Source organism: Cotesia typhae, unplaced genomic scaffold, assembly GCF_013202065.1.
Source record: "Cotesia typhae breed Kobodo isofemale line unplaced genomic scaffold, CoteBio_Ctyphae scaffold_141, whole genome shotgun sequence".
NCBI lineage: Eukaryota > Metazoa > Arthropoda > Insecta > Hymenoptera > Braconidae > Cotesia > Cotesia typhae.
Window position 1 is genome coordinate 58,684 of NW_027423775.1, and position 26,744 is coordinate 85,427.

The window sequence follows — 26,744 nt, forward strand, 5'->3', positions numbered from 1 at the left end:
GAGAAACAGCCCCGTAAGTGGCGATTTTTGGAGAATTTTACAGAAGTTTGACGTTTTAAAATTCCTTTCTCGGTGTCCACTGGAGATTATGGAAGGAAACTCTTCAATAACATACAGAGACTCTATGAAAGATTTCCAGACCGATAATCGATAGATCCACCCACAGACACCGAGAAACAGCCCCGTAAGTGGCGATTTTTGGAGAATTTTACAGAAGTTTGACGTTTTAAAATTCATTTCTCGTTGTCCATGGGTGATTAGGAAAAAAGCTCATGGAAATCGTTACACGGTACAGAAGATTTTCAATCGATCGATCACCCTATAGGCACCGACAATCAGCCCCGTAAGTGGCGATTTTGGAGAATTTACAGAAGTTTGATGTTTTAAAATTCCTTTCTCGGTGTCCACCGGAGATTGGAAGGAAACTCTTCAATAACATACAGGAGACTCTATGGAAAATTCCCAGACCGGAACACGATTGATCCACCCCATAGACACCGAGAAACAGCACCGTAAGTGGCGATTTTTTGGAGAATTTTACAGAAGTTTGACCTTTTAAAATTCCTTTCTCGGTGTGCACGGGAGAATAGGGAAGGAAACAATTCAATAACATACAGGAGACTCTATGAAAAATTCCCAGACCGGAAATCGATTGATCCACCCCATAGACACCGAGAAACAGCCCCGTAAGTGGCGATTTTTGGAGAATTTTACAGAAGTTTGACGTTTTAAAATTCCTTCTCGGTGTCCAGTGGAGATTAAGGAAGGAAACTCTTCAATAACATACAGGAGACTCTATGGAAGATTTCCAGACCGATAATCGATAGATCCACCACACAGACACCGAGAAACAGCCCCGTAAGTGGCGATTTTTGGAGAATTTTACAGAAGTTTGACGTTTTAAAATTCCTTTCTCGGTGTCCACTGGAGATTAGGAAGGAAACTCTTCAATAACATACAGGAGACTCTATGAAAATTTCCAGACCGATAATCAATAGATCCACCCACAGACACCGAGAAACAGCACCGTAAGTGGCGATTTTTGGAGAATTTTACAGAAGTTTGATGTTTTAAAATTCCTTTCTCGGTGTCCAGTCGAGATTAAGGAAGGAAACTCTTCAATAACATACAGGAGACTCTATGAAAGATTTCCAGACCGATAATCAATAGATCCACCCAACAGACACCGAGAAACAGCCCCGTAAGTGGCGATTTTTGGAGAATTTTACAGAAGTTTGACGTTTTAAAATTCCTTTCTCGGTGTCCAGTGGAGATTAAGGAAAAAGAAACTCTTCAATAACATACAGGAGACTCTACAGAAGATTCCCAGACCGGAAATCGATTGATCCACCCCATAGACACCGAGAAACAGCCCCGTAAGTGGCGATTTTTGGAGAATTTTACAGAAGTTTGACGTTTTAAAATTCCTTTCTCGGTGTCCACCGGAGATTAGGGAAGGAAACTCTTCAATAACATACAGGAGACTCTATGGAAAATTCCCAGACCGGAAATCGATTGATCCACCCCATAGACACCGAGAAACAGCACCGTAAGTGGCGATTTTTGGAGAATTTTACAGAAGTTTGACGTTTTAAAATTCCTTTCTCGGTGTCCACTGGAGATTATGGAAGGAAACTGTTCAGATAACATACAGGACATTCCATGAAAGATTTCCAGATCGATAATCAATAGATCCACCCAACAGACACCGAGAAACAGCCCGTAAGTGGCGATTTTTGGAGAATTTTACAGAAGTTTGACGTTTTAAAATTCCTTTCTCGGTGTGCACGGGAGAATTAGGAAGGAAACAATTCAATAACATACAGGAGACTCTATGAAAAATTCCCAGACCGGAAATCGATTGATCCACCCCATAGACACCGAGAAACAGCACCGTAAGTGGCGATTTTTGGAGAATTTTACAGAAGTTTGACGTTTTAAAATTCCTTTCTCGGTGTCCACTGGAGATTAGGGAAGGAAACTCTTCAATAACATACAGGAGACTCTATGAAAGATTTCCAGACCGATAATCGATAGATCCACCCAACAGACACCGAGAAACAGCCCCGTAAGTGGCGATTTTTGGAGAATTTTACAGAAGTTTGACGTTTTCAATCCCATTTCTCGTTGTCCATGGGTCATTAAGAAAAAAAGCTCATGGAAATCGTAGAGTACACGGTACAGAAGATTTGTAGACCCTCAATCGATCGATCAACCCTACAGACACCGACAATCAGCCCCGTAAGTGGCGATTTGTGGAGAAATTTACAGAAGTTTGATGTTTTAAAATTCCTTTCTCGGTGTCCACCGGAGATTAGGGAAGGAAACTCTTCAATAACATACAGGAGACTCTATGGAAAATTTCCAGACCGGAAATCGACTGATCCACCCCATAGACACCGAGAAACAGCTCCGTAAGTGGCGATTTTTGGAGAATTTTACAGAAGTTTGACGTTTTAATATTCCTTTCTCGGTGTCCACTGGAGATTAGGGAAGGAAACTCTTCAATAACAAACAGGAGACTCTATGGAAAATTCCCAGACCGGAAATCGATTGTTCCACCCCATAGACAACGAGAAACAGCACCGTAAGTGGCGATTTATGGAGAATTTTACAGAAGTTTGACGTTTTAAAATTCATTTCTCGGTTTCCACTGGAGATTATGGAAGGAAACTGTTAGATAACATACAGGACATTCCATGACACATTTGCAGATCGGTAATCAATAGATCCACCCAACAGACACCGAGAAACAGCCCCGTAAGTTGCGATTTTTGGAGAATTTTACAGAAGTTTGACATTTTAAATCTCACTTCTCGGTGTCCATTGGTGATTACGAAAAAGAACTCAAGAAAAACGTAGAGTACACTGCACAGAAGATTTCTAGATCCTTATTCGATCGATCAGCCCCATAGTCACCGAGAAACAGCCCCGTAAGTGGCGATTTTTGGAGAATTTTACAGAAGTTTGACGTTTTCAAATTCCTTTCTCGGTGTCCACGGGAGATTATGGAAGGAAACTCTTCAATAACATACAGGAGACTCTATGGAAAATTCCCAGAACGGAAATCGATTGATCCACCCCATAGACACCGAGAAACAGCTCCGTAAGTGGCGATTTTTGGAGAATTTTACAGAAGTTTGACGTTTTAAAATTCCTTTCTCGGTGTCCAGTGGAGATTAAGGGAGGAAACTTTTCAGTAACATACAGGAGACTCTATGAAAGATTTCCAGACCGATAATCGATAGATCCACCCGACAGACACCGAGAAACAGCCCCTTAAGTTGGCGATTTTTGGAGAATTTTACAGAAGTTTGACGTTTTAATATTCCTTTCTCGTTGTCCACTGGAGATTATGGAAGGAAACTGTTAGATAACATACAGGACATACCATGAAAGATTTCGAGTTCGATAATCAATAGATCCACCCAACAGACACCGAGAAACAGTCCGTAAGTAGCGATTTTTGGAGAATTTTACAGAAGTTTGACGTTTTCAATCTCATTTCTCGTTGTCCATGGGTGATTAAGAAAAAAAGCTCATGGAAATCGTAGAGTACACGGTACAGAAGATTTGTAGACCCTCAATCGATCGATCAACGCTATAGGCACCGACAATCAGCCCCGTAAGTGGCGATTTGTGGAGAAATTTACAGAAGTTTGATGTTTTATAATTCCTTACTCGGTGTCCACTCGAGATTAAGGTAGAAAACTCTTCAATAACATACAGGAGACTCTATGGAAAATTCCCAGACCAGAAATCGATTGATCCACCCCATAGACACCGAGAAACAGCACCGTAAGTGGCGATTTTTGGAGAATTTTACAGAAGTTTCACGTTTTAAAATTCCTTTCTCGGTGTCCACCGGAGATTATGGAACGAAACTGTTAGATAACATACAGGACATTCCATGAAAGATTTCCAGATCGGTAATCAATAGGTCCACCCAACAGCCACCGAGAAACAGCCCCGTAAGTGGCGATTTTTGGAGAATTTTACAGAAGTTTGACGTCTTAAATCTCATTTCTCGGTGTCTATTGGTGATTAAGAAAAAAAACTCATGGAAATCGTAGACTACACTGTACAGAAGATTTACAGACTCTTAATCGATCGATCAAACCTATAGGCATCGACAAACAGCCCCGTAAGTGGCGATTTTTGGAGAATTTTACAGAAGTTTGATGTTTTATAATTCCTTACTCGGTGTCCACTCGAGATTAAGGTAGAAAACTCTTCAATAACATACAGGAGACTCTATGGAAAATTCCCAGACCAGAAATCGATTGATCCACCCCATAGACACCGAGAAACAGCACCGTAAGTGGCGATTTTTGGAGAATTTTACAGAAGTTTGACGTTTTCAAACTCATTTCTCGTTGTCCATGACTGATTAAGAAAAAAAGCTCATGAAAATCGTAGAGTACACGGTACAGAAGATTTGCAGACCCTCAATCGATCGATCAACCCTATGGGCACCGACAATCAGCCCCGTAAGTGGCGATTTTTGGAGAATTTTACAGAAGTTTGACGTTTTAAAATTCCTTTCTCGGTGTCCACTGGAGATTAATGAAGGAAACTCTTCAATAAAATACAGGAGACTCTATGAAAGATTTCCAGACCGATAATCGATAGATCCACCCCACAGACACCGAGAAACAGCCCCGTAAGTGGCGATTTTTGGAGAATTTTACAGAAGTTTGACGTTTTAAAATTCCTTTCTCGGTGTCCACCGGAGATTTAGGAAGGAAACTCTTCAATAAAATACAGGAGACTCTATGAAAGATTTCCAGACTGATAATCGATAGATCCACCCCACAGACACCGAGAAACAGCCCCGTAAGTGGCGATTTGTGGAGAATTTTACAGAAGTTTGACATTTTAAAGCTCATTTCTCGTTGTCCATTGGTGATTAAGAAAAAAAACTCATGAAAATCGTTGAGTACACTGTACAGAAGCTCCGAACAAAAACAGTTTCACTGTAAAAAATTGCGCCAAGTCCACGTTCATAAAACTCATCTCAATAACATCTACACTTTGCAAAAAAAATAAGACTCGTTACAATAATTTTCATTCTATACAAAAAAAAGTTAAATACCAAAAAATACCAAGAAACCGTCATAATGTTGAAAAAATTGAAAAAAATTTGTTGATAATTTAAAAATTAAGAAAAAATTTTTTTATCGTACTCGGCGCGCCTCATTGAGTACCCCAAATTTTTTCAGGATACATGAACATCCTTTTAATATTTCAACATTTATAAGTAAGTCAACCTATAAAATGCATAAATGTAATTAATGAAATATTATTTTATGATACGTTTAACAAAAGTTAGGTAAAATCAACATGGCATACGTATTTTATTTGAAATTTTTAAATTCTCCGCCCATCGTTTATGATTTCAATAAAACGCCCTCTCCTGTTCGGTTATGCAATTTGCTTACAAGTGAATACGCCTGCATACATTGACTCTGTCGTGGAATCACTGCGAAAATTGAGTTGATTAAAAAATAAAACGTATGGCCGACTAAATTGACAAAATGCGATGTGATTGCCAATCAAAATGTGTTAATTACAATTGAACGAAGCATGATCAAGTTTCTTCATGAAAGCTTAATGACGGAACTGAAAAACATTGAATTAAAAAATTTTGTGTTATTTCAGATATCTTCACCAGACTACCATATTGACAGATATTTTCACTAAAAATCTGAAAAAAATTTTCGAAACGGATTTTTTCATTGAAACTGATATTAATCCAGTAAGCAGTGTTTTTAATTCGTTGAGTATACTTCACTGATGTGAATCTATAAACATAACAATGTATGAAATCATATATTATATAATTAGAGCTGATATATATATATATATATATATATATATATATATATATATATATATATATATATATATATATATATATATATATATATATATATTATATAATTATACATATTTACATTACATAAATTCAAGCGAAATCTTTTTTTCTCGAGTTGAAATTCGTTCGAAAACATTTGGGGTACTCAATGACGCGCACCAAGTACGATAAAAAAATTTTTTCTTAATTTTTAAATTTTCAACAAATTTTTTTCAATTTTTTCAACATTATGACGCTTTCTTGGTATTTTTTTGTATTTACCTTTTTTTTGTATAGAATGAAAATTATTGTAACGAGTCTTATTTTTTTTGCAAAGTGCAGATGTTATTGAGATGAGTTTTATGAACGTGGACTTGGCGCAATTTTTTACAGTGAAACTGTTTTTGTTCGGATTTCATATCTTTTTGTTAAGTGTAATTTTTTGCTCGCCTCTTAATTTTAAAATTGAACTTTTCCCTCGCAAAATTAGAAATATGTAAATAAATTAATTAATGCAGGTAAAGCTGTTATCATATAAAAGGTTATTTTGTTAACTTGTTAACATATATTTGTTCGTTAATTTTGAAAATCAAATCCTAACAAAAAAATTAAAATTCTGTTTCTCTCATAGTAGCTAGTAGAATTAAAAAACTTAACGTGACTGACCCGTGTAAACTCTTCGGATTCAATCAATTAACTAGCTTATCAATGGGGATTTGAAATTTTTTATGTATATATAGTTAAAGTTTAACATTTTTTTGAATTAAAAAAGTTGTTAATCTAGATTTAATGCTCTACTACACATTAATTTAACAATAACAATAATTATTTTGGTATTGATAAACAATGATAATGATACTTTTAACATCAATTTATCATTACCGATATAATAAATTTCATTTTTATAATGATTATTATTGTTATTGTTACAATGACATTATTGTTAATAAAGGGGACAATGCATTATACGCATAATTGTAATACCTATGGCCTAAAAATTACAATTATTTGAAATCCGATCGATTGAATAACAATGCCACCTACAGGCAACGTCTACAAAGTCGTAGAATGTGTACACTATCCAATGAGAATTGCCTAAATCGTGAACTGCTGGCCTGAGGGAAGAAAGTAAAACTCAAACAATCTTTAGCCTGTTGTGTATTTAGTCTAGTTAATAAATGAAATTCAATAGAAAGAATAGGTTTGAAATCCATCCACATATGAAGTTGTTTGATAGTTTGTTCTAGAAATTTTGTATTTATAAAGTATTTTAACATTCTTAATTTCAAAATTAAATTTTTCCCGCGCAAAATTGAAAATTCATAAATGAATAAATTAATGCAGGCAAAGCTATTCTAATATGATTGGTTGTTTATTCATTAATTTTGATAATCAAATCCTAATAAAAAAATTGAAATTCTGTTGCTCTCATAGTAGCTAGTAGCATTAAAAAACTTAACGTGACTGATCCGCGTAAACTCCGCGGTTAAAAGCGGTTAACTATCTTATTAATAGGGATTTTACATTTTTATTTATATACAGTAAAAATTTTAACATTTTTTTGAATTAATAAAGTTGTTGATTTGGATTTAATACTCTAATACACATTAATTTAATAATAACAATAATTCATTCAGTAATAATTATGATAATGATATTTTTAACCTCAATTTGGTATTACCGATATAATTATGTTACGTCTCAATGAAGTACGTAAAATATTAATTTATTTATTTTTGGTCCAAGCCGAAGCCTCTAGACCGGGACTCAGAAGGGATGCAAAAGATAATATTATCGAAATGATTTTAATAAAAATTTTAAATTTAAACTATTTATTTAGATACAAATAGAACAAAATTTGATGATACAAAATTATCTAGTTTTTACCATAAATACAATCAATTAAACTAAATTAATTGGCTGTTCGTTATTTAAATTTGTTTAGTCGTGTTACAGAATTTTACCGGTAATTTTAGTAAATAAAATTTTCCAAACCTTAATTTCCGCCTAATTGCGACCGCAGAATTGAACCGTTGGTTTTTTTTACTTCGAAATTACTTTAATTACACTTAAAATTTTTTTACACTGATTCTATTTTAAGTTATACCTTAAATTCAAGAGAACAAAACACTAAATTTTACAATTTTTATTGGCGATCCGCACTTGACAAACTCTGGAGGACGAAGAGAGCGAGTTCATGCGAGAATCTCCGGGCCTCGAAGTTTGGCGTTTTAAAAATTAAGATTTGGGGGAAAACAGTAACCAATTAGTGGCCTATTTTCCTCGGCTTCTACCCTCTCTTCCGAGTTTCCCGAAGATGTTCGCTTGAACTCTCCTCTATTGGGCTCTGAGGGTACGCTATCCCTCTCTCTCTCTCTAACTTATAGACTATATATATTTCTATATATCCGTGTACGTGCAAGCACATTTACATGCACACAAATACATAGTTTCTTTATTTAACTAAATCTTTTATTTTATTTATAACTATTACTAATTTATTTATTAATTAATTGTTTATTTCATTATTAATAATTAATTATTAATCTTCTATTTTTATCTAAAATTTTATATTATTTTAATTATTATTTCTTTAACATTTTTTTTTTCATTATTATTTTCCATTAAAGAATTATTTAAGTTATTTCTAATTTACGTTACATTATTTTATCTACTATTATTCGTTATTTTGTAATTTGTTATTTAACTACTTTTATTTTTAAAAATTATTTATTATCTAATCTTTTTTTTTTATTTTCGATCTTTATATTTTACTTAGGATTTTTTTTCTAAGTTTATCTTATTTAAAACAAACTAAAAACTTTCCCAGACTTTGTCAGTGATGCATTTGAAAACTAAGGGCAATAAAACTCCCATTTATTTGTGTACTTAGGATTTTTTTCTAACGTCGGGAAAAGTTTTTAGAGAGACCGGACGAGACACATAATGTTTTTCTCATTAAATGTTTCTCGAATTTTATGCTTTGAAATAAAATTCGAAGAAACCATAAAATAAAAAAAATGTATTTTAAAAAAAAAGACATTAAAAAAAAGAAACTGTCGTTGTAAGCCATGACATAACAATTAATTACAGTCTCATAATTTTTATTATTAGTGTTATTGTTATTATGACATTGTTGTAAGTAAATGACACAATACACCATGCGCATAATTGTAAGACTTTTCACCTAAAGATTACAATTATTTGAAATCCACTTGATTGGATAACAATGCAACCTATCGGCAATGACCACAAAATCATAGAATGGTACACTATCTAATGGGAATAACCTTTGATTATGATTGTTCATGTACAAAAAACCTTTGTTCCAACTTCAAATTGTTTATTTCTTGTTTAATTAACATTTTTAATAAGCTGAATATTAGTATTCTAAATATTTGCACTGCGCATGCGTCAACTTTACGTTTAGACTTTCAGCGCGGACTTTTGAAAATTATATTGACCAGCACAGTGTTAGAGTAAGTGTATTTTTCTTGTAATTTCAATTATAGAGGTCACAGGACAAAAGGGCAACGTGTAGTTTTTATTAATTTTATAATAAGTTTTATTTTAATAAAATATTGAAATTTTTTGTTACTTGTTATGGATTTTTTTTTTTTTTTTTTTTTAATAGTTCGTAGTATTCATGAAAATAAAATTGATGAAAATAAAAAAAATGTACATGCATTGATTAACAGTTCTCTCGATATTTTTAAAAAATTTAGAATGAAATGAATATTTATTAGTTACTTATTTATTTACTTAATGACATTGATATTGGCTGACGTCTAACAATTTTTTTTTAATTATTTGAATTAATTAAATAGTAATTCCTAAAAAATTACACCCGTAAATTTTTTAATTTTTTACACATGAGATGTGCTTGTCACTATAATTTTCAAAAGACCGCGCTAAAAGTCTATATACGTAAAGTTGACGCATGCGCAGTGCAAATATTTAGAATGCATACGGGTGTGCGACATTTTGCATACCTGTATATGAGATTTCGTATGTTAAGGTTGGCCAAGTGGTTGTACTAAACATTATCGCGTCGTGCCACCTGGTTGCGACAAAACTAATCGTGGAAATTGAGAGTAAAACAGATTTCCTAAATTAATGTATTGAAAATCTAATAGATGGCGGATACACATGCATTTACAACTTTAACACCGGATCCTCGTAGCATTAAAGAGCTCCCTGTGAAAGCATACATTTTTCTCTTGTATATAAGTAGATGATATGTACTCCATTATACAAGTCATATAAAACTATGGTAAAAATATTAATTTATTGTTTTTTAAATTATAATAATTATTCAGTGATTTAAATTAAAAGTATCTGTGCAATCAATATTTTTATTATAACTATTTAAATAAAATTATTTATTTTAATAATAATTTCTTTTTATTGCTCGTGAAATATTTATCATCAGTTTTAAAATAAATATAAATAATAATAATAATAATAATAATAATAATAATAATAATAATAATAATAATAATAAATAACAATAAACTATAAATTGTTAAAAAATAAAAGTGTTTCAATTTTTATAATAACCATTGGATTAAAATAAGAAAATACAGGATGTTAAATTACAATTACATTTGTGAGTAATAATTAATATTTTTATTCAAAAAATGTCATATTCCTATAAATATTTTTATTGTTTCCTGATAAATAAACATTTAAATATATATATAGAGATTTTTTTTTTGAGGGTTCTTATGTACATAATTTATATTTACTAATAAAAGTACTCCGAAATTTATAATCTGTCTTTAACATGTCTTTCCCATTCATCTAAAAGATATTCATTTTGGAGTTCATTTTTTTTTTTAATATCTGATATTTACAATGATAAATTATATATTTAAAAATTTCATTATCCGATCGATTATTAGATAAAAATCAAAGCGTTGTCATTAATTAGCGCGGTTCACCTCAGCATGGATGGTCTAAAATTATAAACAAAATAAATAAATATAATTTAGGCTCAGCCAATTATAATAAAAATTTAAAAGAGCTGTAAATAATCGCCATTGAGTCGCATTCTAGCTATAATGGTCCGATTTTGTTTATAAATAATAATTATTATTATATATATGTATTGATGTAGGTTAGTCTGGCTATAACCCAAAATCTTTTGTATATATAAACATAAAAAAATTTCATAAAATCCGGGTTCATTTTTTGGGATCTTCATTTTCAGGCGATAATCAGAACCGAGTTTCATTTAATAACTTTACAAAATTTTGACCGCGCTTCATACAGCTAGTATTTATTCTACTTCATCGAAGTAGATAAGAGTTTAAAGATTGATAATCGCTGATCAAAAATTGTAATAAAATATATTGTAGGTGATACGAAGTTCACCGAATTAGCTCGTTTTCTAATAAATTCAATTGAAAAGTAACCCACAAACGACCTGCTTATGAGTAAACTATGGTTTAGATTTTTGCCTGCAATGATTTTTTTATTTCTTTAATTTTAATTAGTTTATGCTGGAAGAATAAGTGAACGCTTACTTTTTAAATAATAATATTTTTATAAATTCAATCGAGAAGTAACCTTCAAACGACCTTTGAATAATTTAGAGTTTTGTTTGCAATAATCGTCATATTTTTTAGATTCTAATTTTTGGCGCGATACTCTAAAATTCAAAATTTTAATTTCTCAACTTTCAAAAATTGTAATTTTTTTTGTTTCCTTGGAAAAAAATAATTATTTCTTATGAAAAATGTAATGTTTCGAAAAATATGAAAGGGTATACTTTGACAGGTCAGAACGACTTTTATTGTTACTACTCGATGTTGGGAGAATAACTCTGCACTTATTTTTTTAATAATAATTTTTTTATAAATTAAATTAACAAGTTACCTACAAACGGATTGTTCATGATTCAGAGCTTTGCCAGTTATAATTTTTGAATTTTTATCTTCCCGCTATAAAAATCGAAGATTTTAAAAAATCGGGAAGTTATTGGTTTTACCCCGTTTTTCGAAAATTGAGTTTTCATTAGATACCCTGACTCTTCCCGCTATGGTGTACGTGCGGCTGTGTGTGTGTGTGTGTGTGTGTGTGTGTGTGTGTGTAAACTTCTTATAACTTTTGAACGGCTTGACCGATTTGATCGCGGTTGGTGCCTTCCGAAAGGGCTTGGCCAAACTTAGATTTTGAGTATAATTTGGATCGATTCGGATCAGTAGATATTGAGAAATCTTAAAAAAACTAAGAAAAAAATTTTTTCAAATGTGGTTTTTTTCGGATAACTTTTAAACGGCTCCACCGATCGATTCCAAAAACTACTAAGCTATATAGAGAATAAAAAACCACGTCGATCGCCACCAAGCTGGTCGAAAGGGGTTGTTGATTCGTTCGAGAGATATCGTGAACGAAAGAAAATCGAAAAAAGTGTTTTTTCGGGATTACTCTTATTATATTATTATTATTCATATATAGATTTCTATATAATTTGTTTTACTCCGGTGGGTATTTTGTGATTACTATAAAACATTCTCTTTTTTATCCAAGAGTCTGTTATTCCAATGATTATAAATCTTTCAATAAACAGTATTTTGCGAATGAAATGATAGGAATTCTTAAAAAAAAATTTAATTTCATAAAAATTATTAGTTTTGTCAAGTTCATAAATTGTTAGCCGGGCCCTCCAGCAATATATAGTTCCATATACTAAACAAAAATAATATTATTACTTATATATTTATAATTAAAATAATTAATAAATTAGATGAAAAATTTTGTTCACTATAAACCGATCATGTACACAATTTGCATTACCTGTAGTTATAACCAACTCTTCGCTACAAGTGAGTCTCTTAGGTAAACAGGTAGTGAAACAGTCATTCAAGCGTCAGGTCCACGGTTTGATCCCCACACGTGCCAAATTTTTTTTTTTTCTATGGAACTAATTATTTATAATGATACCTAATCCCATATAATTATATATGGCTATTTTTCATACATAATTATATAATATAATTATAATTATCGATAATTTTTTTTACCTGGGTGGGCATATATAGTCTGATATGGCCAATTAGCATATCAGGCCTGATATGGACGGTTTATAACAGGCCTGATATAGTCTGATCAGAAAATTTTTCACGGGTAAGAATAAAAAAGTATAATACTTATCCCACAAAAGGTCCATTTCATGAGAAGAATTAATAATTATTCAAAATTTACGTAAACATCCGTACGCACGGATGGCCCGGAATAATTATCAAATCTAAAATAATTTTGAAAACAAAGATGATCATTGAATAAAGTTTGATAGATTCTAAAGATTTTTCGATAACACCTTGCCACAAAATACCTGGCTGAACAGTGAGGAGAAAAAGATAATAAATATTCTGCTTTGATTGTTAGTCTCTGAGTAAAGGTGAAATTTGACTTTCTAAAGCACTCCTTGCTATGTAACAGACAGACTTTTTTATATGGATAAATATCCAATCTACCTGAACATTGTTATAATTGTAAGAAAAATGTTCCGTAATGTAACTGTTTAAACTTTATACGGATAGGGCACTATTACTATAATGAATAAAAAAAAATAAGTGATATTTGATCAAAGGTCTATTATATTGTAAAAATCAACAACTGTTAAAAATTTTCATTAAATTTCTTGGCACGGATAACCTGGAGTCAATTATTAAATAATTTATACTTTTCATGATTTTTTAAAGATTCCATAAAAATAATGCATTACTTATAACTTCTACGGCTAAACCAAGTATTATGTTGAAATTGCAGCTTTTAATTACCTGTAGTGATTTCTTTTTCATTTTAATTGGCTACAGAGAATGAGTTGCAACCATAGAAAGTATAATTTATGAATATTATCAATTATTTAATGAGAAGTGATGGTAAATTGTGACATACAATAACCTGATCAGACATGAACAGATCTGACTGGATCCGTTTATGCCTAGCCAAGTATGATCAAGCCTGGTCATTTTTTATAATTGATCAAACCTGAAGACTTATGCCTGTTCATATCTGATTAGATTTGATCATTTCTCTCCCGGGAAGACCATTATTTATAAAAGTATAACTAGTGAATAATTTAAAGGGAAATCCTTAGCACACGGAAAAAGACAACTCGAAAATTTAAACATAAAATGTAAAATGAGTCCAGCTGTAATCATAACTAGAAAAATTACAGTTTGAAATAGCATTTTTCTAAATTCAATGTTTTAATTCAATATTCAGAGCTTGCAATGTAAATATTACATTTTACAATGTAATTCTTATAAAATCCGTAATAATTACAATCTTAAATTGTAATTTTTCCAGTTTTCATCACGAAGCGCCACGTTGCATTATACACTGTAATTTTTCGAGTTTTCTTTTTTCCGTGCACATGTAACACGGAATTGTTTTTAATAAATGAGGGTGTGTTGGTGTGTGGACTAATATTTATTGCTATAAAACTCTGATAATTATTTACACGGAAATCCTTAGCACGGATAGCATGGAATTTTTCTTCCTATCATTTAGGTTGTCAAAATACATAATTTACATTTATAACTTACAGTTCTACTAATAAAATGAACGATGTTCATAACTAACACACCTATTCTGACACGGATGACCCAGTATTTCATATAATAATTTTTTCATAATCAATACCCAGTCGATTGTATTTTAATTTAGAGATTTTTAAGTTTGTAATTATATTTTTAATAAAGTTTTTAATTAATATTTAGAAGAAATAAGAAAATATATTCAGTTGCACCTTAACTCATTAATATAAAAAATTATTAAAAATGTACGGATAAGACTGACACGGTTGGCCCGGTATTATTTTCCAAAAGCTCACATGAGTTCATTTTCTTTATAAATGAGGTAATATTTATAATATTTTTGAGCTGCTTCTTCTGATGAACTTTTTATATTTTCTCCAAAATTTACAGATGATTTTGGTGCATTATATACAGTAAATAGTACTGCAGGATCCGTTGAGGCGATAAGCTTATGCCTAATGTCCCTTATATGATCCATGATTGCAGGCGGATTTTTAGGATCATTGATTGCTGTATACATTGTATAATATACAATATATAATATATAATATACGCCGTATAATCCAACGAGTCGTCGTAGAATTCAACGCATTCTAAATGAAGAGAACCCTCAACGGCTGAACATAGGCGTGAATGTCCATACAATAGAAGAATTGGGGGAATTTCTTGCATTGAACACGAACAATGAAAGCATGAAATATGAACACAATCAACAGGAATACAGCCTGAGTACTGGAATGGACAGTTTTGAATTTCAAAATTATAAAAAACAGATGATCACCGCCACTAACTTGTACTTCTTCGATGAAAAATTTGTACAACAACTCTGTCCATTTGATGGTCTCATTTATGTTGACGCGACATTCGATGCCGTGCCAAACGTGCAAAATAATAACAATATGCAGTTTCTGAGCATTTTGGCTAAGGTAACAACGAATGAATGTGTAAAGGTATTATTGATAATTATAATAATCGTTGCTATGATAACCATTACCGCACAGTAACCCCAAATATAGTAATTGTTGAAAATGACAGCTTTTGATGACTATTACAAAATTTTTTCCAGGCTTTTCCTATTTTTTGGGTTTTGATGACGAACAAAGCACAGGAGTGCTATTTAAAAGCATTCAGGTATTTTGCTCGTAAATTTCCCAATTTCCAACCACGGGAAAGTTTAACGGACCATGAAATCGCCATGAGGAATGCGTTGAAAATTATTTACCCTGCAATAACTAGTAGAACTTGTTATTTTCATTATAGCCAAGTAAGTATAAGATTATTTGGAACATATACAATAACAAAGTGAGATAAAACCGAATTAAATTGTTGGAAAAAATATAAAAAAATTATCTAACTTTACCGAAATATAGTAAGGCCGTGCCATCTGTGCCACGAATACCGTACACAACGGTCAATTTGGTCTATAAAACTTAAGCTTCATTAATGTTTCTAACAATTTAATAAAAATTAATAGTCATAGACAACGTAAGAAGCTACTTTGCTGGCTTTTCTTAAAAAAAAAAATATTTTTAACGGCAGTATTCCAATTTCTGTGATATATTTACAAATATAGAAAAGACAAGCTTATAGTTCCATCTTTTAGGACGACACGTTTAACCCCTCCAACTTTTGTTCTACATTGACTACACGAAAACTCAAAATTTCAGCTTCAAAAAATCTATTTTCACTTAGAATGCCGTATGGCCTTTTTAAATCGTCATTTTACATCATCTTAAAGTAATTTCTTTTAACAATACATTAATCATGCACAACCACTCATTCTTGAATTCATACAGTTACCTAGATAAATAATATCTCTTATAGGCGCTAGTCAAAAATGCACGGGACAAAAAACTAATTAGTACATCCTCGAGTACGTGGTCAAATCCTGAAACTTTCTATGTTATAAATTTATTAAAATATTTAGCTCTGCTTCCTGCAAACTGCATTAGCAAAACGTTTGAAGCTATTAAAAAAGAAGTGACAGAAAGTTTTGGTGATTTTTTTGACGACTACTTCGAGTACTATGATGATCAATGGTTACGCAAAGAAGGACCTGTGCAAATCTGTAATTTCGATAGGGGGGAGGACCGTACAACTAATGTTATAGAGTCTTACCACAGTCAACTTAATAGATTAGTATGCAAACATCCACACTGCAACAAATTTCTTGGTAAAAATTTTCATTTATTTTGATTTTTACTGAACAGTAAAAAATTTTTCGTCAAATTTTACTAAAAAACGTATGTTAATGCTTTTTTTTTATCCAAACATAGTATTAATTGAACAGTATCTGTATGTAACACTGTTTTGTGTAAAAATAACACAAATCTATGTTAAAAGGTAGTTCTCAAATTTATTTAAATCATTTCAAATTAGATTTCTTAACCATCAGGGTTGTCATGGTAGAATATTGTCAGATAATTAGAGATTCTATGCACCGCTAAAGTAAATGAACTTGAAACCTAAGTAATCCATAATTTTCACGCAAGACTGTACCCTAGTAGAAGTAAACTATATAGTATTCATATATATATATATATATATATATATATATATATATATATATATATATATTATACTCTCTATACAGATTCTCTGTAAAGACGTCTTAAATCTGTACAAAACTGTCCAACCAAATTTTTTTTGATTTTATTAGGAAAAAAATTAACAACGACTACAAAACTATCAGCTTAATTATAATAAACAAACAGCCGAATTAATTTTTGATTTTTCGATATTTGTGTATCTTTTGCATGCGTAACATGACAAGGAACTGATGACAGGGGACTGATTTTTTTTTATCAAATTGAGAAAAATCAAGCAAATTATTTCAATGCATTCAACTTTTTAAGTTCTCAATGAATGTATACATTAATTAGAATAATATAAAGACATATGGATTCAATTTTATAAATAAATTATAAACAAAAATAGCTGCCAGGGGACTGAGTTTTGAAGTGGCCCAGACACATATTTCCAGCATAAACGGTGCTTTGACTCTAAATAAAATACCGATAAAGCGCTAACAGCTCTATGGTTATTAACTTAAGGCTAGTTAGATCCTTATAAACCTTACATTTACCTTACTTTTTATTGAAGAATATTGTTAGTTAACTAATTAAGTATATAAACATTATGGACAAAATTATATATCATGGACGAATAACTTGGAATCTAATTTTAAAATTTTAATTTTGGGAGTGGAACAGCCCAGGGGACTGATATTTCGGTGGTTTACGAATTCATAGCAAAAAAATCAAAATTTATTTCATTTTAATTTTTAACGCTCCAAATAGAAATGTTTTTTTACTTTAGTAATAAATTTTTTTTAGTTAAATAATAACAATTTTTCTAATAAAAAAATGCCCGGGACAGCAAAAAACATCCTTACAGAGAATCACCTATATATATATAACACACTCTGTATATAACTTTTTATTAATTTTTGAACTTTAATACATTGTATATAAATAATTAAGCAGTCGAAAATTCAAAAAATTTTTTTTTTCAACCCAAAACAAATACATTAAAAGACTGTCTGTCAGTTTTTTAAAAGTTTCTGACAATTTTTTTTTAAACTAAGAAACTGGTACATAACTGTAAAGAGCACATGCAATCAATGTTAAATATCCAACTATTAATTGAATTCATCTCGGGTTATAGGCGGCTACTCGACAAAATTTTAAGGGTAATTGTATCATCATATTATTAATAAATATACAAAAATTTAGAATTTTTCGAAGTTATGGTTTAACCGCGACAGCTACCTTAGAAGTAAATTAACACAGCTTTGTGTAAGTGTAGCATTAAAAAAGTGTTACTCAAGTATTGAAAAATATATTTTTGTATCGGAAAGCGAATCGATGAAAGGATATAAATGATTAATCGTACTAAATCAACACGTTAAAATGTTTAAAGTTTACTCTAAACTTTTACATTTTACACAATGACGAAAAATTTCTTACTGAGTGTTAAAATGCAAGTAACTGCATCACTAATGCAACAGAGAAATGTAAATAGCTCCGTAATTGAGAATAATGTTTTATGTTTTGTAGCTACACTTATAATGATTTTGCAAGAGGAACGCATAGATCTACATTCTGTACAAACTGGAAAATATGTACAACCCCACCAAAACACCGAATCAAAAAAAAATAATCAAGAGTACGTCGAATTCTGGAAAGATATAAAAAAAAAAATAAAAAAAGACAATGAAGAAGTAAATTTAATTGATGAAATTAAAAAAATAAATCATATAAAAGAATTACAAGAAAATGAGAGGAAGATTGTCGAAAAACTAATTAATAATATAAAAGAGAGGTATGAAGAAAAATACGAATTTGAAAGATATACAATGTATACAGCAATCAATGATCCTAAAAATCCGCCTGCAATCATGGATCATATAAGGGACATTAGGCATAAGCTTATCGCCTCAACGGATCCTGCAGTACTATTTACTGTATATAATGCACCAAAATCATCTGTAAATTTTGGAGAAAATATAAAAAGTTCATCAGAAGAAGCAGCTCAAAAATATTATAAATATTACCTCATTTATAAAGAAAATGAACTCATGTGAGCTTTTGGAAAATAATACCGGGCCAACCGTGTCAGTCTTATCCGTACATTTTTAATAATTTTTTATATTAATGAGTTAAGGTGCAACTGAATATATTTTCTTATTTCTTCTAAATATTAATTAAAAACTTTATTAAAAATATAATTACAAACTTAAAAATCTCTAAATTAAAATACAATCGACTGGGTATTGATTATGAAAAAATTATTATATGAAATACTGGGTCATCCGTGTCAGAATAGGTGTGTTAGTTATGAACATCGTTCATTTTATTAGTAGAACTGTAAGTTATAAATGTAAATTATGTATTTTGACAACCTAAATGATAGGAAGAAAAATTCCATGCTATCCGTGCTAAGGATTTCCGTGTAAATAATTATCAGAGTTTTATAGCAATAAATATTAGTCCACACACCAACACACCCTCATTTATTAAAAACAATTCCGTGTTACATGTGCACGGAAAAAGAAAACTCGAAAAATTACAGTGTATAATGCAACGTGGCGCTTCGTGATGAAAACTGGAAAAATTACAATTTAAGATTGTAATTATTACGGATTTTATAAGAATTACATTGTAAAATGTAATATTTACATTGCAAGCTCTGAATATTGAATTAAAACATTGAATTTAGAAAAATGCTATTTCAAACTGTAATTTTTCTAGTTATGATTACAGCTGGACTCATTTTACATTTTATGTTTAAATTTTCGAGTTGTCTTTTTCCGTGTGCTAAGGATTTCCCTTTAAATTATTCACTAGTTATACTTTTATAAATAATGGTCTTCCGGGAGAGAAATGATCAAATCTAATCAGATATGAACAGGCATAAGTCTTCAGGTTTGATCAATTATAAAAAATGACCAGGCTTGATCATACTTGGCTAGGCATAAACGGATCCAGTCAGATCTGTTCATGTCTGATCAGGTTATTGTATGTCACAATTTACCATCACTTCTCATTAAATAATTGATAATATTCATAAATTATACTTTCTATGGTTGCAACTCATTCTCTGTAGCCAATTAAAATGAAAAAGAAATCACTACAGGTAATTAAAAGCTGCAATTTCAACATAATACTTGGTTTAGCCGTAGAAGTTATAAGTAATGCATTATTTTTATGGAATCTTTAAAAAATCATGAAAAGTATAAATTATTTAATAATTGACTCCAGGTTATCCGTGCCAAGAAATTTAATGAAAATTTTTAACAGTTGTTGATTTTTACAATATAATAGACCTTTGATCAAATATCACTTATTTTTTTATTCATTATAGTAATAGTGCCCTATCCGTATAAAGTTTAAACAGTTACATTACGGAACATTTTTCTTACAATTATAACAATGTTCAGGTAGATTGGATATTTATCCATATAAAAAAGTCTGTCTGTTACATAGCAAGGAGTGCTTTAGAAAGTCAAATTTCACCTTTACTCAGAGACTAACAATCAAAGCAGAATATTTATTATCTTTTTCTCCTCACTGTTCAGCCAGGTATTTTGTGGCAAGGTGTTATCGAAAAATCTTTAGAATCTATCAAACTTTATTCAATGATCATCTTTGTTTTCAAAATTATTTTAGATTTGATAATTATTCCGGGCCATCCGTGCGTACGGATGTTTACGTAAATTTTGAATAATTATTAATTCTTCTCATGAAATGGACCTTTTGTGGGATAAGTATTATACTTTTTTATTCTTACCCGTGAAAAAATTTTCTGATCAGACTATATCAGGCCTGTTATAAACCGTCCATATCAGGCCTGATATGCTAATTGGCCATATCAGACTATATATGCCCACCCAGGTAAAAAAAATTATCGATAATTATAATTATATTATATAATTATGTATGAAAAATAGCCATATATAATTATATGGGATTAGGTATCATTATAAATAATTAGTTCCATAGAAAAAAAAAAAATTTGGCACGTGTGGGGATCGAACCGTGGACCTGACGCTTGAATGACTGTTTCACTACCTGTTTACCTAAGAGACTCACTTGTAGCGAAGAGTTGGTTATAACTACAGGTAATGCAAATTGTGTACATGATCGGTTTATAGTGAACAAAATTTTTCATCTAATTTATTAATTATTTTAATTATAAATATATAAGTAATAATATTATTTTTGTTTAGTATATGGAACTATATATTGCTGGAGGGCCCGGCTAACAATTTATGAACTTGACAAAACTAATAATTTTTATGAAATTAAATTTTTTTTTAAGAATTCCTATCATTTCATTCGCAAAATACTGTTTATTGAAAGATTTATAATCATTGGAATAACAGACTCTTGGATAAAAAAGAGAATGTTTTATAGTAATCACAAAATACCCACCGGAGTAAAACAAATTATATAGAAATCTATATATGAATAATAATAATATAATAAGAGTAATCCCGAAAAAACACTTTTTTCGATTTTCTTTCGTTCACGATATCTCTCGAACGAATCAACAACCCCTTTCGACCAGCTTGGTGGCGATCGACGTGGTTTTTTATTCTCTATATAGCTTAGTAGTTTTTGGAATCGATCGGTGGAGCCGTTTAAAAGTTATCCGAAAAAAACCACATTTGAAAAAATTTTTTTTCTTAGTTTTTTTAAGATTTCTCAATATCTACTGATCCGAATCGATCCAAATTATACTTAAAATCTAAGTTTGGCCAAGCCCTTTCGGAAGGCACCAACCGCGATCAAATCGGTCAAGCCGTTCAAAAGTTATAAGAAGTTTACACACACACACACACACACACACACACACACACAGCCGCACGTACACCATAGCGGGAAGAGTCAGGGTATCTAATGAAAACTCAATTTTCGAAAAACGGGGTAAAACCAATAACTTCCCGATTTTTTAAAATCTTCGATTTTTATAGCGGGAAGATAAAAATTCAAAAATTATAACTGGCAAAGCTCTGAATCATGAACAATCCGTTTGTAGGTAACTTGTTAATTTAATTTATAAAAAAATTATTATTAAAAAAATAAGTGCAGAGTTATTCTCCCAACATCGAGTAGTAACAATAAAAGTCGTTCTGACCTGTCAAAGTATACCCTTTCATATTTTTCGAAACATTACATTTTTCATAAGAAATAATTATTTTTTCCAAGGAAACAAAAAAATTACAATTTTTGAAAGTTGAGAAATTAAAATTTTGAATTTTAGAGTATCGCGCCAAAAATTAGAATCTAAAAAATATGACGATTATTGCAAACAAAACTCTAAATTATTCAAAGGTCGTTTGAAGGTTACTTCTCGATTGAATTTATAAAAATATTATTATTTAAAAAGTAAGCGTTCACTTATTCTTCCAGCATAAACTAATTAAAATTAAAGAAATAAAAAAATCATTGCAGGCAAAAATCTAAACCATAGTTTACTCATAAGCAGGTCGTTTGTGGGTTACTTTTCAATTGAATTTATTAGAAAACGAGCTAATTCGGTGAACTTCGTATCACCTACAATATATTTTATTACAATTTTTGATCAGCGATTATCAATCTTTAAACCAGCCCCCTGCAACTCCGTGTTAAAAAAAACGATTGAATGTTGTCCCGATTCGCAGAGAGCGCTAGTAGTGTTGTTGCACGGCTAGTATGGGAACTTGAGCATTAAATTTTTTTCAAACATCAGGCAATTTATTTTAATTATTACTATCATAATTTTTATGATTATAATTATATAGTAATTATAGATTAGGCATTAGTAAAGCAGTAACGATGATAATAACACGAGAAACTAATATTTGAATGATAAAAATTAAACCACAGATAATAAATAATGGTAATTGAACTGGAAGATGCTTCATATTTATAAATAACTAACATTTAATTACAAATATCTGTCATTTATTAGTAATAGTTGATAATAATTAATGCAAATTATTAATAAATATAAATTATCTCATATTATTATCACGAACGATATCGAAAAGTAAAATTGAAAGAGGAAAATGCTACCCAACTGTGCAAAGTTCTGAAAATTAATACAAAGTTATATTTGTAATGAATATTTTTATTGAATTAATTAATGAATTGAATAGAATAAATAAATTACTTACACAGAATTTTATTTAAACAAAAGTAATTGTTTAATATTTTCTTTGTTAAATATCATATTATAATAGTATGAAATTATAAATAAAAAGACAATAGGCTTAAAATAAATGCAGTGAAATTAGTAAAAAATAATTGAATTTATTTTTATAATTTATACTGGTTTTACAAATTTTTGAAAATTAACATAAAATACTTTAAAATATAAGAGTATAATTAATTGGAGCAAAATTTCGCTTGTTTTTTTTTCAGTTGGTTCATTTTCTTGGTATTTTTATTTATTTGCGATGTATATTGCTGCATTCTTAATCTTATATAATATGTTATTGCTGATAATAAAAGCTCTCCTGCATGTTGATTGCATGGAAATTTTAAAATATCAGAGGCGATAGCTTCAGCCATGACATCTTCATATATGTGAAGAGATTCGCAATGTTTTATAAAAATTTTTTCTAGTAGCTTTATAAAATTATAAAAGTTTAGATTAGGATGTATGAAATTCTCATCACACTTATTATTTAATAAAATATTTTCACCATTAGAGTCAACTGAATAATCGCGAATGCCTTTACGACATTGTTCACATGTAGTTTTTTTATAAATACGTGATACAACGACCTCCGTAGCATAATATAAAATACAATTCACAGTGTCTGATTCGTTGTAGCCATGATCATGAATTATGTTAAGAAAGTGATCATCGCCTGAATCATCAATCTTTACAGCCTGTTTCAATTTTTCTTTTAAAATAGAAATATTTTTAGATGGTTCTGTCAGTGACTTTTGTGAGTATATACATTTGAGTTCAGTTAAAGTAATTAAAGATTCTTTTGATAGTACAGTACAGTTTCCACTTTTAGGAGGTTTTAAAATATTAAATATAGATAGAATTTTATAAATTTGAAGGAAGGTTGGGAATGTAGGATGGTCATTTGATCCACTCGCTTGCCTCACTGTGCCAAAAAACCTCTATAAAATATTACCAAGAAAAAATTAAATAGATAAGGATTCGCGACAAATATAATTGTCTACCCCATTGTGACGACTTCACATCCCTGATTAAAAAAAAAAATTCAAAACGATTGACAATGTTAATTTTCCATAAGAGGAGGAATTCAAAAGTATTGAAAGTATAGAAAAGAATTCGAATTTCGTTATTTCCAATAATTCTTAATTCATTTTTTTAATCAGGGATGTCAAATCTGTAGAGAATCGAAAATTATTATTAGTAGCTGCTAATGTGAAACTATTATAGTTAGTATGAATTTATTGTCTTCAATCAGCTTAATATCAATGTAACTTGGAAACAAAATTATGACTATTTAAATATGGAAAATGACTTGATTTATAATTAAACCGACATCAATGATTATTTTTGTATGTTTATTTATTACAATCGTAAAATAATGCATATTTAATTCTTAATTAACTGATAATTAAGAAAATAGTGATTTATGAATCAACACTACGACTACCAAACCAAGTATTTTCAAGGAGCACTGTTTAGTTGCGACATTGAAATAGCACTTGATTTTTATTAAAGTTTTCAAGGCAATAAATTCCAGTCTAAAAGAAAGTAGAGAAGTACACTAATTAATAGAAAGCAGATAAATAAAGCTTAGATGTTAAAAAAGCTAAAGCATTATTTTATAAACAGAATTATTATCGTAAAATATTAATTCTTTAAAAATAGATCGAACCTCCAACGAATCTTGATTTATTCTACCAGTTGGAACCGCAGAAAACCCGTACTTACCTGTCAACAATCGAATAATGTCCAAGGAAGATTGTAATGAAACTCGCAGTCCTTCAGCTGTTGGAGTAGTTAAAAATGCAGCCTGAGGTATTTCTTTGTTGTCAACTCTCTCTTCCCACTTATTCAATTTTTGTAACGAAGACTCAATAATCTGCAATAATGAATCCATTAAAAGTCATAAATAGAAACAGTAACTTATAATTGTTACTTATAAAGTAACAAAGGATTAACAAATAAAATTACTTTAAAATCTTCATTATTTGGAATTACTCCCCGACTCGCGTGCCGATTCAGAGCATCAAACATTTGGTTTATCCATAAGCAAAACTCAGCTGTACTCTCCCAACTATCTAATAGCGGATCATTAGCAGCATATTTTTGTAACGCATTAGCTACCGATTGACTGAATATCTAAGAAAGAAATTGATATAAATTTACCGACAAAAAATAAAGTTAAAAACAAATTTCCAACTTACTTGTACCGCAAGTCTAACTCTCATCTTTGATGAGCTATTTAAATTTAAATGCTCATTATTTATCTTTGGACACATTCGTAATTTACCAGGGAGTTGACTATCTTTTTCGATCATATCCTTAAAATGCTGCCACTCGATACAAGGCTTATCCGGATCCATCTAAATATAAAAAAAAAAAAACAACAAATAATCACTGTATTCTGATAATCAGTGATAAATTGATAATCAAAAAAATCTCACGTACCTGAAAGCTTCCGTTATTATATAAACGATTTCGTATTGTTTTGATAAGATGCGGAGTGTCAGAGAATGCATAAATTTTACGGTCTGCATCACTCGGGTGCTTAAAATAATTCTTAAAATTATGTTTACGACCACTCACTCCCAAAATACTCCAACATTTTCGATTAGTTGCTGCACCATCAGTAATAACGCCATGAATCTTGGCTCCAGACTTCTCCAATAAAATGATTGCTTTCACAATTAGCTGTGATAAAATTTGACCAGTCGCAGGCCCATGAGATCCAAAAACAGCTATAGGTTGAGTATAAGTATCACATATAGGTTGAAACATTAATACCAAACCATGATTGGCTTTGTCATTCATTGAAACTACTTTTGTACTTTCTTCACCGAAGTCTTCTAATCCAACGTACGTAAGAGTTTGAGAACGGACGCTAAGACTTTCGCGACAACCTATTTCATCCAGTAGCAATAGACCATGTTTATTAATTTCTTCTTTTTTACTTAAAAAATTGGCGAATGCTTCAAAAAACTCAGAATCAAAGCCGCATTGAGTGTTAATGACAGCGAGATTTCTGAAAAAAAATTGAAATTATTTCATAGGAAAGAAAATGTAATGAAACTTGGGCAATTATACGTATAAGTACTGTTTGTTATTGACAAGATTAATGTTAAAAATCATTATTTACCTTCTCATTGTGCTAACACATGGCAGCGGCAAAATATTATTGTCACGTATAAAATTATAACCCGATACCGAACGCATGTATAGTAGCATACATAACATCAACCAGTTTTCTGAATATCGTCGGCCTGAAGACTTTTTACAATGCGAAGCTTTAAGTATTTCTTGGACGACATCACATTGGTTTTTAGCAATATCATTATCGCGTAACTGTTTAAGTACACCATCTTCAGATATTCGGGACATATCCCGCTGGCAATTTTTCAAATTTTTTCGAAGTTTTTGATTGGCAACTCGCAATTTTTTTTTGTTCCACAGAACGATTCAATTTTTGTTTAAGTTTATTCATATAAGAATTTCCTAATCCTGTTTTTTTCGAGCTTACATGAGTTTCTTGGCCTTGCAATTTTTATTGACCAAATTGCTTTCATGACGTTTTCTTTTTTTTTTTTACTAAAGCTCTTTTAGCATTCTGGCAAACGTTACACTGAATAGAAAAACATAATAAAGTACATTTTTCG

General features: G+C 30.5%; 2 protein-coding genes across 2 annotated transcripts in view; one reads left to right on the forward strand and one right to left on the reverse strand.

The window, feature by feature from the left end:
* Positions 1–19,374, forward strand: part of LOC141535584 (uncharacterized) — a 39,522-nt gene extending 20,148 nt beyond the window's left edge. Inside the window, exons 3-5 of the mRNA XM_074255537.1 lie at positions 15,180–15,356; positions 16,231–16,579; positions 18,465–19,374. Coding sequence (XP_074111638.1) covers positions 15,180–15,356; positions 16,231–16,579; positions 18,465–18,991 — 1,053 coding nt within the window. The 3' untranslated portion in view covers positions 18,992–19,374. The remainder of the gene's footprint in view (positions 1–15,179; positions 15,357–16,230; positions 16,580–18,464) is intronic.
* Positions 19,375–23,279: 3,905 nt separating this feature from the next.
* Positions 23,280–24,475, reverse strand: LOC141535585 (uncharacterized). The gene is made up of 2 exons (XM_074255538.1): positions 24,458–24,475; positions 23,280–24,032 (listed from the first exon to the last, which is right to left on the reverse strand). The coding sequence occupies exons 1-2, from the start codon at positions 24,473–24,475 to the stop codon at positions 23,280–23,282; spliced, it is 771 nt and encodes a 256-aa protein (XP_074111639.1).
* Positions 24,476–26,744: the final 2,269 nt, after the last annotated feature.